The 13,653-nt window shown below is 37.3% G+C and overlaps 1 protein-coding gene across 1 annotated transcript; it reads left to right on the forward strand.

The window, feature by feature from the left end:
* The first annotated feature begins 790 nt into the window (after positions 1–790).
* cth (cystathionine gamma-lyase) lies at positions 791–13,291 on the forward strand. The gene is made up of 12 exons (XM_014469233.2): positions 791–1,059; positions 3,149–3,230; positions 4,490–4,585; positions 4,720–4,829; positions 5,035–5,169; positions 5,257–5,314; positions 6,367–6,444; positions 6,829–6,981; positions 8,690–8,811; positions 9,308–9,360; positions 9,609–9,747; positions 12,859–13,291. Exons 1-12 carry the CDS (start codon positions 877–879, stop codon positions 12,874–12,876), a joined length of 1,227 nt encoding a protein of 408 aa, XP_014324719.1. The 5' UTR covers positions 791–876; the 3' UTR covers positions 12,877–13,291.
* Positions 13,292–13,653: the final 362 nt, after the last annotated feature.

Consider the following 13,653-nt stretch of genomic DNA (forward strand, 5'->3'; position numbering starts at 1 on the left):
TTTAGCAAAAGGATAGTTAAATGCAACTGCTAGATAATTTGTTTTAGAAACATTCTGTTACTTTCTTATGGCTCAGTATGTTTTGTTGGTCTATTATATTAAAACGCAACAAAATAAATTGGTGCCAGGGCTCATAACATAAAAAAGTGGAAACATAAATGTACGCAGTATGAACACTTTCGCAGGACACTGCACTCAAATATCAGTCCTGCTAGGTTTCAAAACAAATCCAGCTAATCTAACTTCTGTTATCATTGAAAGTCAATACGGTGCACGTCTACCCCCTGTGGCCCAAACGGGGAAGTGCAGTTCGAGTTACTGTCTCTTTCTCTAGCTTAAAAAGGAACAATCCACCAAATTCTGGGTATTTATTCAGCAACCCCAATAGCTGCTATGGTAGTGGCTTACAAATAGTCCAAATATGGTAATTTATGGTGAAACATGCGTAAAGATTCACAAACTTCTTGGATTTGTTGGTGTGGCGTGACTTTACTCCTTCAAGAACCTGCCTTTTTACGGTCTGAAATATTTTCTGGAGATGACATAGCTGTAAAATCACATAACTAACATCAAATTAACTCGTTATTCACAAGAGACAACTAAACTCTTAACCTGATTCAAAAACAAGATATGTTGCATCACAGCGGCAGGACAGACAGGAACGCAAACAACGTGGTGTCGTAACAGACGCCGGACGCCCCCAGCACTGCAAGCCAATCAAGCGCCTCGCTCTGCATGACGATGAGCGCTGATTGGCTGGAAAAGACGAGCTTGTAAAGCAGCCCCATAGAATAGTATTTCCCTTTAACCGTTAAACGGTAATGCGCACTCTTCCTGAGTACAGTGTGTCCGGGTGAATCAGAGAAGCTCACGGTTATGGCCCAGTCAAATAAACAGGAGGCTGGCGATTTGTTCGCTGGCTTCCGCACGGGTTTTAAATCTTTCGCCACAGATGCCATACACATCGGCCAGGAGCCGGAGCAGTGGTCATCGATGGCTGTAGTACCGCCGATTTCCCTCTCTACCACCTTCAAACAGCACTCACCGGGGAACCACGCTGTAAGTAGCCGGATAAGACTCGGTTGTTTAAGGCGGGGGGAGGAAAAAAGGGGGCGGCTGTAATATATACGCATAGGAGATACCTATAGCAAAATAAGCTAAAAATAGATCTATCTGTTTGTGTACGACTTCAGTAATAGTACAATATGAGTCTTGCATGGAGTCTCATTTGATTGGTCATTGATTTATTGTCCTATAATGTGCTTTTAAAGAGCTAGAGAAATGTAGACGCATCTAAACAATGAATGTAATTCAACATTTTATATATTTCACAGTGGTTAAATTTAGAAAGCGAAACTATTATATTATTCAGATTTCTTACACAATGCGATGTTTTAAGCGCTCATTTTAGTAAATTTTGTGATGTGGCTTATATCTATTGCAAATCCAAAATTCAGATCCCAGACAAGTTTGCCATCAACAAGAAGCTAAGAGAGCGAACCAGAAAGAACCGCCTGCTTCAAAACTAACTCCTGTTTATAAGGTTATTTGGCTACCTTCACAGAGAAGCCAAATACAATCATGCAAAAAACATGGTAATGGTAGCTTTATACTGATGGTCTGTTTTGTTACCAGTGATACTTATGCATCAAACAAATAATAATAGAAGAAGACTGGCTACAAATTCTTCAATCCCACCTCAAATCAAATGGGTAAAGCTTGGATACAATTGGGTGTTACAACTCAATGATGATCCCAGATACACATCAAAATTGCTGTTGGAATAAATAATGCAGGCTAAGATTAAGCTTTTGAAATGGCTTCAACCCTATTTAAAATTCAATGCCTTAAAGCTTTATGTAAAGAAAGAAGCATAGACCTCCACCAAACTCTGGAATATGCAACTTTTTCTACCGCAGGTTTCCTTCCACTGAAGTTTCCAACAGCTCGGTGAGCAGAAGCCTCTTTATAGATTTTTGCTAATATTCTAAATTACTGAAATGCTCCTACAGATTAAGAGTTAACTGAAAAGACAGTCTTTATGCACTACCTGTGCAACAACTTGTTAATGATTTAACTTGTTCCAATCCTTTCTTACTACTTGCTATGTATTGTTAAAGCAAAATGCCCAAAAATGTAAAATCTGTTAATCAAGGCTAAAATGGAAAAGTACTTCAGTGTTCTCATTACTAAGCTTCCCCTTTCCAGGAAAGATTCATACATTTACAAGCTAACAATTTACTGTCAATGATTTATGGCTGGTTATTTGTAAACTCGTTTTTCGTGTTGCAAGTAAGCGTTTTGCTGGTGCAATAAAGAAAACTGAACGTAAAATAACATGTTGTAAGCAGAGATTAATAAATTAATAGTTAACTCTTAGTTATGTTCAGATAAAAACACCTTCTCATTTAGTATGCAAGTCCAACTAAAAGTTCACCTTTTTTTCTTTTTATTTACTTTATGTTATTTTTTTAGCTCTTTTACAAAATATTATCTCACCAATCTGCATGTAATATTTTCTTTCTGTTAATCAAAATTAGCTACAAGTTTCCTGAATCTTTATTCAATTCCTAAAATAACCTGTGAACTTTGAAATGGTAAATGATTTGTGCAAACCAAACAAAGCCTTATAGAGCAGTTCATACAGTATGCTGTAGATAAAGTCGATGAGGTGTATTTCTCACTCACAGTGAACTACACAAACCTTGTGTTACTTACATGACATCAAAATAACAGCCACAGAAAATATAAAACACTAGAAAAGGTTGCCTCATTACATTTTTGTCCAGGAAACAGGAAAATACAATGCAATATTTACGTTTTAGTTTTTCATTGCATGAAAGTCACACCACTCATTCAATAAATTAAATGAAAAGCTCAAAGATAGTAGTCAGTACAAATAAAACTTCGTAAACAGAACCGTCATCCACTGATTGGTTTTCCATTGTCCTAAATATGTTTGAAATATTCAGATTTAACTGCATAACTTCAGAGCTACAACTTCTGTTGTAGTTCCTTCCATTAACTATGTATTTTTCCCAGCTTCTGCAGAAACACTGGATGAAATACAAGCCTGTGGGCTGGAAGTGTAAGCTTTAGGTAATCATGTTCACTAAAATTCCGAGTGAACTTGTTCTTTTCCTCCCAGGGCTTTGAGTACAGTCGGAGTGGAAACCCTACCAGAAACTGTCTGGAAAAGGCTGTGGCAGCGCTGGATGGAGCAAAACACTGTAAGCAGTGAAATCACAGAACAGATTCAGAACATTCTGACCATATGGAAAGCTTATAGTTTTATCTGATGTCTTAAAACACCATAACTGTTGGGGATTTTCACATCCTAAGCTATTTTCAAACAACTAAATTAGTCTTCCTTGTAGGCCTAAGAAAAGTATCTACCACATAATTATCTTTATCTGGTTAAAGATAAGGAGGATACAGTGAAGAAATTGCTTTTGATTATGTAGACTTGCATATTTCGCAACTTTGCCAACTTCATAGCTTAAGGCGGAGGTAAAAATCTAATAAAATTGGATATCAACCAGCTGTTTTCTATCATTTTAAATAAGCAAAAGCACATTATTCTGTATTTTAAGTGGCAATTTTTATGTAGAACTTGATGTGAAACAGATGTGAATTTCTAAACATAAAAATAAAAGTTTTTTTTGAAGTTGATGTTTATTCTCCATTGATTGGTCAGACCCGGACCATTGCGAGCGGGAAAGGTTTAACTCTGAGCTTTTTGTGTTTTTATTGGTTGCTTTAAAATCGCTTAATGTATAGTTGTTGGTATAAGCAGCCATAAAATCTGCTTTACTGCAATGCTGTTGCTCACTTTGGTACTTTTTATGGTGTCTCATTGATCGAACATTAAACCGTAGGAACATCATGATGGAAGATTTTTGTGATTTTTAAAAACATAATTATGGTATTAAGGTCAATTCTTTGAGAATTGAGGTATAGTAATCTCAATTCTTTGAGGTTACTATACTCATGGTTACTATACTCATGGTTACTATACTCATTGTATAGTAACCATGAGTAAATCTGCCTTGGTGTCAGGGTATTTACACAAAAACGGTCAAACATATGTGGTTTTAATTGCTTAATACTATGTAGAAATATTTCCAAACAACAGAATTCGTCTTTCTTTTATGCAAGAAACTGTAGTAGCCTTCTTTTAGCTGCCTGACTGGCAGAGTCCAGCAACAGGTGGGGGAAGGGTAGCACTATACTGTTCTTTGCTCCCAGCAGCTGAAAAAAACTCTGGTCATTTCCCTGACATCTCATTAAAAGGATTTGAAACTGTAAAAATCGATTGACTGCTAATGCTAGCAATTTTCAGACTTAACTTTAAATACTTTAGTTTACTATAAGGATATGATATGATAACTGACTACTTAAAACCCTGAGAGTTTCCTATGTTAATTCTCCCCCTAGATGAAATATTATTTTTTGGTTTTCAATAACTATCTTTGCTCCTCTTCTACAGGCCTTGCTTTTGCCTCAGGACTGGCAGCCACTGTGACCATTACCCACATGCTGAAGAAAGGAGATGGGATCATCTGCATGGACGATGTGTACGGAGGTGAGATTCAGCTTTCGGATATCCATCTACTCTTATAATCGTCTGCCATAATACAAATGATTTGCTTTTTTTATTTTTTATTTAATTTTTTGAACAATCTGAACGGTTCGGTGGTTTACTTGTTTATTGTAAAGGTACCAACCGATACTTCCAAAGAGTCGCAGCTGGATTTGGTCTGGAAACAACTTTTGCTGACTGTACGAAGCCAGAGTTGCTGAAAGCTGCTCTGAAGCCCAACACTAAAGTAGGTCAAGGGAAGGGAAGAACTTGCTATTCTTGTTTTTGTCACAATTGTTTGTCCTGTTTTGGAGGGAATGCCATTTTGTCTGCTAACTCAGAGCAGTCATTGTGAGTCAGCACTTTGTGTAATCACCATTTACTTAAACCTCATATTTATTTCACCTGACTATGTGCTTCACTAATACCTGTTCTTGTCTCTGCTGGTGTAGCTGGTGTGGATCGAGACTCCAACCAACCCCATGATGAAGGTGGTTGACATCAAGGCCTGCTCTGATTTGGTGCACGAGCACAGCAAAGAGATTGTAGTGGTTGTTGACAACACCTTCATGTCTTCTTATTTCCAGGTAGTAATGATTCCCTGCAATTACATTCCTGCTCATGTGTAAACTCATTTAATGATTAACTTGTGTGTTTGTTTTCTGCACCCTTAGCGCCCCTTGGCTTTAGGAGCTGATATCTGTATGTACTCAGCCACCAAATACATGAATGGTAGGTTATATAAGAGTCCTCATGTAATCATGAAGTTATTGCAAATTGTTGTAAACTGGTTTGTTTATGATGTGGGGTTAGATATTGGATAAGGCAAATGACCAACATTCTGGAGAATATGCAATGTTATGATTTCAATTTTGTCAAAGAGAGCGTTACAAATACTTTTCAGGCTTTTTATTGGTACTCTGTTAGAAAACATTTTTAAAATGTAAAGTTTTTTGACCAGCTGACAATCAAACTCTAAAAATGTCAAAATTGTTAAAGTAAAAAAATAATAAAACATTTAGAACACATTTAGCCTTGAGTTTTTATAAGAGTAGTTTATCCATAAATGTCAACAGCTTGTCAAAACAGACCAAAAAGAACAAAACTCAGACCAAAAAGATGGAACTGATTTTAATTATTGCAATGTTGCAGAGGGAAAAACCATTTAATGCAGAAAAAAGAATAAATAACTCCAAGTCTCCGTTTTCTTAATGAGAGTATCCATACACTGGGTGAAGAAAGACTATATCTATGTATCGTGGTGAGAAAGATAGCACACTACTGTAGGTAAATATTCCCAGGAAGTCAGGGCTATTCCTACAATTTATCTAAGCAAACTGACAAAAAACAAACAAGGCAGAGGAAGAGCAAAACACACACGAAGGAGAGGAGCTAGTGATGTGACTGTTTCATTACAATATACTGTATAGAGAGGGAGACTACGTCTTGCATATAAAATATCCTACTTAGTTTATAATGGAAAAAAATAACAGACATTTTATTTTAAAATGTCAAGACTTTTTATTTGGGTCGCATGTGAACCAAGAAAATGAGTGAGAGCCCTTCTATGTAGTTTGAATAATAATAACTGGAGGGAGAATACAAAAACATGCACATATTTTGATCAAAGATATTAAGATATTTTGTGAAAACTCAAAGTCCCTGAAATAAACTGCGAAGCATGAATATTTAAACTCAATGTGGCTACATCAATACTGCAGGAACACATAGTGATGTCTTACTTTTCGTTCTAACATGAACTGTTGCTTCTGTTTATTTGGCAGGTCACAGTGACGTAGTGATGGGTCTGGTGTCTTTAAACAACGATGATCTGAATGAGCGACTGAGGTTTCTGCAAAACGGTGAGGAGATAATTAGTGTTTGGTATAGATGTAACCAAAATGGTACTTTAAGAAAAATTGTGCTAAAAACATTCTTGGTCTGCTTATAGTATATGTCTTTTTACCAAATTACAATGATCAAAATGATCAAGTATCAGGTTTGCTAACCTAAGCTAGTCAGCTGCTCATTTTCTTTTTTTCTTCGAAGTCGTTCTCTGCCTACTTAGTATCTGGTGAAGTGGCTACTTGAACCTGTTCTGCTTCCATTCAGCAAGCAACCAACACAAATGTCTGAGGCCAAAGTCCTTCACCAAACTAAACCTTTCCATTGTTCTGTTTGCCTGATCAAAATTTTTGGGAAGATTTGTTTCTAACCTTTGTGATTAATGTTCTGCCTGTGGCCAGCCATCGGTGGCGTGCCATCTCCCTTTGACTGCTACCTGTGTAACCGAGGGCTGAAGACGCTACACCTGCGCATGGAGCAGCACTTTAAAAACGCCATGGCTGCTGCCAGGTTTCTGGAGGCAGACGCCAGGGTGGAACGGGTAATTTTCCCAGGTGAATTCTTTGTCACACCTAATATTTGTTGAGACATGCCTCCCAACCTTCTAGAGCTGTTGAATGTATCCTATTTACTCTACACTGGCACAGAACCACAATGTAAAGAATAGACAGCTATTTAGAAGAGTGTCAAAGTGGAGACTTTTGTGAGGTTAATTCATTCGAAAAGGTTTTTTTCAAATTTATCTGCTGTAATGGAACTTTTATGTGTTTTCTTTAATGCTTTTGTACAGGAAGTTGCAATTCAACTTTATATGTTTGGCTCATAATAATAAAAAGCGGACTCTTTGATGTTCACATATAAACTGTGTTAACCTTTAACCATGTGAAATGAAATAATCAGCATTCTCGGCTCCAGTTTCTTGTGATGTTCATGCCAGCGTACTGTATATCTGTGACCTTTCTCTTCTTTTGCCGTTTTATTCCACTATAGACTTGATAAAAATTCACAACGCCAAGCTTTCCCTTTTCAAGGAGCCTATCCGTTTATCCCTGAATGAATCATACATTTATGCTTTTCCTGTGTTCAGTTGTTCTCACATTTCTGTTCAAGGTTTCTCCCAGAAAACTTGCTAAGCCCGGTGGTTGGTGCTAGGGCAATCATTCATCCAGCGGCGAATGATTGCCGAATTTTTAACTCGTGTTTTTGAGTTAAAATTTTTAAAGTTGACAGGAAATTAGAAAATATCACTTATTGATACACTGGAAGATTAATACCTGAACACCAACTATAAAGTCTTAAAAAATGCAAACATTTTAAAGAGACGTAAAAAAATAAGCAATGCTTAGCCTGGTGGGGGCACAAGTAAAGCCTGATGGCCCGCCAGGCTTAAAATACATTGGGGGAAACCCTGCTGTTTACATAGCACTAAAAACATGGATGTACTAAACTGAAAAAACAGGTGATTCAACTTAAATATATTGTGTTAATTTATGAAGTTTATTTAATTGTCAAGTTAACTAAACAAACATGGAGTAGGTTTGATAAACTTTATACAATTATTTGTGGCTAATTAGCACAATCATTTTTAAGTTAGAGCTCCACTCTCTTTTTTCAGTGTACATATTGTGTTTCCTAACAGTGGTACTGTCTACAGTGCTTTGATGAAATATGATGCTGTTCTTCTGAAATGCTGTTAGTTTTATAAAATCATTTAGAAAACTGTATTTCCATTTTCCCACATTATTTTTGTCTGACAAAGAGTTTGATGATCTGAAACATCCGTGCATGATAAGAAGACAAAACACAAGTAGTCTGTAATAAGGAAAATGTATTCCAGTCTTGGAAATTATCAAAAAAATAATTGCAGTATTAGTTAAATATAAGAAATGTAGCTCTGAGACTTTCTTAATGAAAAGAACTTGAAGTTAACAGGTTCATGTGGACAAACATCAGACATATAATTTAAAAAATGACATGAATAGGTTTTGAAACATAGATTTGTATCCATTTTTTTGCTGAACCTTGTCTAAAAAATACATTTCTCTCATTTGTTCAACAGAGTTGTCTATCTGATTTTTTTTTAGCTGTTCAGGCAAAAGTATTGAAAGCTCAAGAGTTCACATACTTCCTTGCACTACTTTAGAGTTTTTATTCAAGCCTCAATCCTGAATAAAAAGCCTGAAAAACAAGCCCTGTTGCTTTGTGTAGGGAGATTAGGTGATGTTTGTGACTGGTTTTTCATGTTTTTTCCTGTCCACACAGGCCTGTCCTCCCACCCACAGTACGAGATGATGAAGAAACAATGCACCGGGTGTCCAGGGATGATCACCTTCTATATCAAAGGGAAACTTGAGCACGCCACCACCTTCCTCAGCAACCTTAAAGTGATTTATAGATGATATGTTTTAAGTCTTTTTTTTTTTTTTTGTGGTTGGTATTGAGAAAATTCACATCATTACACAGTCTGCAAGGTAGCAATTTCTGGGAATGGACCCAGTTTAGACAAAAACAACCATAGGCAGCGTCGTATCATTACTAAATTATCATTGTGACTTGATTTGATTATTATTTTGCTTAAACAAAAATGGATAGAAAGAAAGGCATGTTGTGTCCATATGACATTTCAACAAACCTACTGTCAAGTGTAATTTCTGCTTCTGGTTAAATATTTGTGTATTTCTTCATTAATCTCTACTACTACTTTATTTATAAAGCATTTTATTAAAAACAAAAGCTAAATAAATGAACCTTTAAAACATGGAAGAACAAAAAAAACTTTAAACGACAGTAACATCAGTAAAACCTAAAACAGAAATCCTTACGTGGTTTAATATTTGCTGCTGTTCTTTGCTTTCCTTCATGTCTGTTGTTTGGTTTCAGATGTTTGCAGTCGCAGAGAGCCTTGGTGGTTATGAAAGCTTAGCAGAACATCCGTACGTATCAACTATCTGTACTCCTAATAGAGCTTTCTAAAACATGTTATACATTTCTTTTTGCAAGATAAACTGCATTTTGAAATAATTCCACAAGAGGGCAGCATAGCTCAAAAAGAGAAACAACCCTTACCTTAGGATTTTTTTTTTTTTTTTTGCAATGACTGCTTTGCTTTCCTTCAGGACATCAGAATTGTTTTTTGTGTTCAGCACATGTTGAAGTTACACCGTCTCCTGTCTGGATTTAGGGCGATCATGACCCATGCGTCAGTGCCAGCGAACGAGAGGGCCATTCTTGGGATCAGTGACACACTGATCCGTCTCTCAGTGGGACTGGAAGACACGGCTGACATCATCAAAGACCTTGACCAGGCACTGAACGCTGCTGTAAGTATCAGTAATAGTCAAAACAACAGGAAGAACCTCAGTTTGTTAGTCAAAACAGGGTTTAAATATAGGAGTGAGAATCTGAACTTCTGCCAGATTTCCCAGCATGACTAAAGCAGAAACTGTTTCTCCTGGGTTCCAGCTAGAAAACTGCCAGCAGGAGAAAGTAAGTCTGAAGTACAGTTGACTGCAGTTTGCCTGATATTTCTGTATTTGACGAGCTTTAAGCCCCCCTCTTTATTGTAAATAATAATTCATCCAATGCCTACAATTTAAACATGAATGTTTTTTTGTTTTTTTTTACTTTTAGGTTATACATTAAGTAGAAACTACAATAAAAATGTTTGTCTATCGGCTCAATCACAGGCATTTTTTGCAATCCATCAGATTAAGGTTGTGGAAGGGATCTCCAAGTGTGAATGGGATGATTAAGCAGAGGCATGTATAATTTAAAGTTTCCTGATTACATAAACGTGCAATATCCATCCTGTTTCTTTAGCTGCCACATGTTTTTTTTTTTCCCTGGGCTTATTTAGTATAGAGCGTGTGGTTTAGTACAGCATACAGGGGGCACCAGAGAGCTCAGAAGGGCCACCAGATTTAAATCCCAAAGTCGCTTTCCATATTTTTTCAGAATAAACAAAACAATAACACACATACAATGATGATTGCTTAAAATTTTATTTAAAAACTAGCAAAAAAATATTTACAAGAATTGCATACCTAATTATGTGTTTTAACTCTACCAGCTGCAAGTATGTCATTTTCTAAGAGTCTGGATCTGATGAGATTGCATTATTGATAAAAATTTTAGATTGTTATCAGGTTATTGACTTTATTACATATGATCAAAGTTATTGCGTTATGAGCAGGTATTACATTATTGGTTGCCACAACCCATCCAGGATTTTTTCCCCCCTAATCACCTTTCTCTGAAGAGTTAATCAATACTTCCCAACTTTTTTATCCATCCATTTTCTAAATGTCCTTCTATCCATCCATCCATCTATCCAAGGTTCTTTTCCCCAATCCTGTTTTCTAAATGACTCACCCAACCAGCCATTTTCCTCCCAACTACCATTACCTTAAAGGTCCATCCATCCAATCTTTTTTTTTTCCCATACCATTCCTGAAAATTTCCATCCAGATATTCTTTCCTATTCCGTTGTCTGAAAGGCATCCATCCATCCGTCCAAGTTTGTGTTCTTGGTCTGGTTTTTGCAGGGTCCGTAATAAAAGACTGAGTATTGCAGAAATCCCTGCAATAAAAGGGATTCGTTTTTGGAAAAGTATGGCATTTTGTCCTACAAAATCTGTAGTTAAACTGAGGCCATACAAAACCTCAGCTTTGATGAGCTCTTCACTTTTCAGACCGATTCAAATTGAGAAATTTTCAGGAGATTGATAACAAAGACTTTTTGGATTGGCAAAGGGCAAGCTGATGTGCACAGACTGTCTGATTTCAGATTACTTTCTCATTTTTAACTGCGGACATGTTGGACAGGTTAAACTTTTCATCAAAAAGCAAATCAAGCCTTTAGCTATTCCCACACAAAGGTATAAAAGAAATATTGCTGGTGGGAAAACCTGGACTACATTACTTCTAAAGAGATAGTACATGTGGGAGGTTTTCTGTTTGGTGAGTCTTAGGAAAACATACTGGGAGCCACCGGCGTTTTAATGCTCATGTGGTAAGGAAATTTTAAAGAAGGATGGCTCAAGATGAAGACAAATCACACTAGAGGAAGTGTTGGAAATATTTTGGAAATATTTACAGAGTCAGTCCAGGAGTAATAACAGTCCAGAGTTGAGCAGATAAACCCCTTCTCTGTGCCGCCAGGGCAGATCCATCACTCCTTGACTCTGCTGCAGGCAGTGCCACGTAGAGCTAAAAAGACAAATGGCTCTCCTCATAAAAATCTCTTGGATTAATTCTTCTTTATGTTCTCCGAGTTAAAGTGAGAACAAATACTCTGCGTTGTGCAGAGACACATCTTCGGTTAACGAACCATGCATTCGATTAACTAGCTGCATATGTATTTGCTGTGGAAGATTTCTTCTCGTATCTGTGAGCCAGACAAACAGACTGCTCATCATGAGTACCGCAGAATCCACTTTGAGGTTCACTGCTTGGTTTGAGCCTCTCTCTCACCTGAGTGCATGCTGCGCACCGCTGCACTCAGATTTCACAGACGTTGTCCAGATATTTTCCTTCTCCCCCCTCCACACACGCACCCCATCCTGTAGGTGCTGGTGTTGGGTTTTATTGCGCCCCTTTCCTTTCTTCTTTCCCTGCCAGGATGTTTTATCAAACTCATTTGATGACATTGTGATTGTTTTATTCAGCGGACCCGTGAGGGTCATGAATGTGAGTCCCTGTGTGTTTTATATAATGAAAAACACAGTTCAATAAAACCATTAAAATCCCACAGCTTGATTAAATTCAGTTACACCTAGTCTGGTTCAGATTCTGTTGCATTAAAACAGCATTAACTGAGATTTGGTGTGCTGGTTTGAATGATTCACCTCTTATTAGCAACTACTGGTAGACGACCCTTTGGAAAGAATTAAAATTTCTTCCAAACCCCCTTTGCGATCTTCTTTAGCTGTGTCCTGCACGACTGCCTGTGCCTCCTCCTCTCTGCATTCAGACAATATAGCTGCATCCCTTCTGCTGGCCATCTGTAGCAAATGGAAATTAAATGGAGACAAATATGGTCCCAGGAAAAAAGCCCCTCTGATGGGTGAAAGTTTTAATTGGATATGACTCCAGGTTGAGTGATGCTTATCGGAGTATTCGGATCAGGAACCTGGTTGTTGGGTAACCATGGAAAACTCTCTTAGGATTTGGTGAATTTTAATTGGTAGACATTTTGTCACCCTCTCTCTGGTTTGTTTTCTGCTACTCTGGCTTTGACCCACAGTTATCAGAGACTGCCTGGAATCCCGCCTCTGCTCATAAAGACAAGGTGACTGATTTTGTAGATTAGGCTTCCCTGTTTCTGCTCCCTGGATCACTGCGAGCCATCGGCTGTAACCTCACGTCTGTCTCCTCGTGTCTGAATGCTCAGGTTATTGATCTCTGTGTTTTTCTTCTGTTGTCTCTGATAGCACCCAAAGAAGAATTGAAACATCTGCCTGGCGTCCTCGAGCCTGAGGTTGTTGTGGTAACAATGCTTGGAAGCACCTGAAATCTAAAAACCAGATGACTATCAACACGTGGTGCCTCGGTTCCACCTTTCAGGAGACAAAATGTTCTGGAAACAGGACAAATTATGTCAACTGTGAATAATTATTACAAATTTTACACGATTATCACTCAATGCCTGTACTATCTCACTCACTTGTAAGCTTATTTATCTTATGCCAGTTTTGCTTTGTTTATATAATTGTCTATGTTTTCTAATTTTTTTTTGAAAGCTTTATGAGAGAAAAATCCCATTTAGACATCATGAAATGGTTTTTAGTATCTTAACTCCAAAAACTGTGCATTTACAAGTGAAATCTGTATTAAAGTGGGTTTTATAATGCCAATTTGTAAAAATGACTTTTTTTTTTTTATTTAAAGCCCACGTTTAGCTTTTGCTTTCATCTACTAATCAAATGTTAGTTCCTGTAAATGTAAAAAATTTCCTTATGCACAAAAAAGAGCAGGATTTTGGTGTTTCTTGGTGAGCACAAAGAGTCTTAAGTCGACAAATTTACCACCAGCACTAATCAAAAGGCCATGGAATGCACTTGCCTTACTTGGAGCAGACTTTCACAGCACGTACTTGCTGTGGATGAGTTTTTAAAGATGCAAAAGCAGGAGTTGTTTCTATCCTCTCATAGTTGGCATTTGGGCTAATGTGGATGGCAACTTTTTCCATCAGGTCGAGACTTATTACGCTTTTAATGGTTTATTAA

Source organism: Xiphophorus maculatus, chromosome 9 (genome assembly GCF_002775205.1).
Source record: "Xiphophorus maculatus strain JP 163 A chromosome 9, X_maculatus-5.0-male, whole genome shotgun sequence".
NCBI classification, from domain to species: Eukaryota; Metazoa; Chordata; class Actinopteri; order Cyprinodontiformes; family Poeciliidae; genus Xiphophorus; species Xiphophorus maculatus.

Coding starts and splice junctions, on each gene's coding strand:
- cth (XM_014469233.2), top strand. CDS start 877: ATGGCCCAGTCAAATAAACAGGAGGCTGGCGATTTGTTCGCTGGCTTC. Junction 3,231..4,489: donor GCTGGATGGAGCAAAACACT/GTAAGCAGTGAA, acceptor CCTCTTCTACAG/GCCTTGCTTTTGCCTCAGGA. Junction 5,315..6,366: donor AGCCACCAAATACATGAATG/GTAGGTTATATA, acceptor TTTATTTGGCAG/GTCACAGTGACGTAGTGATG.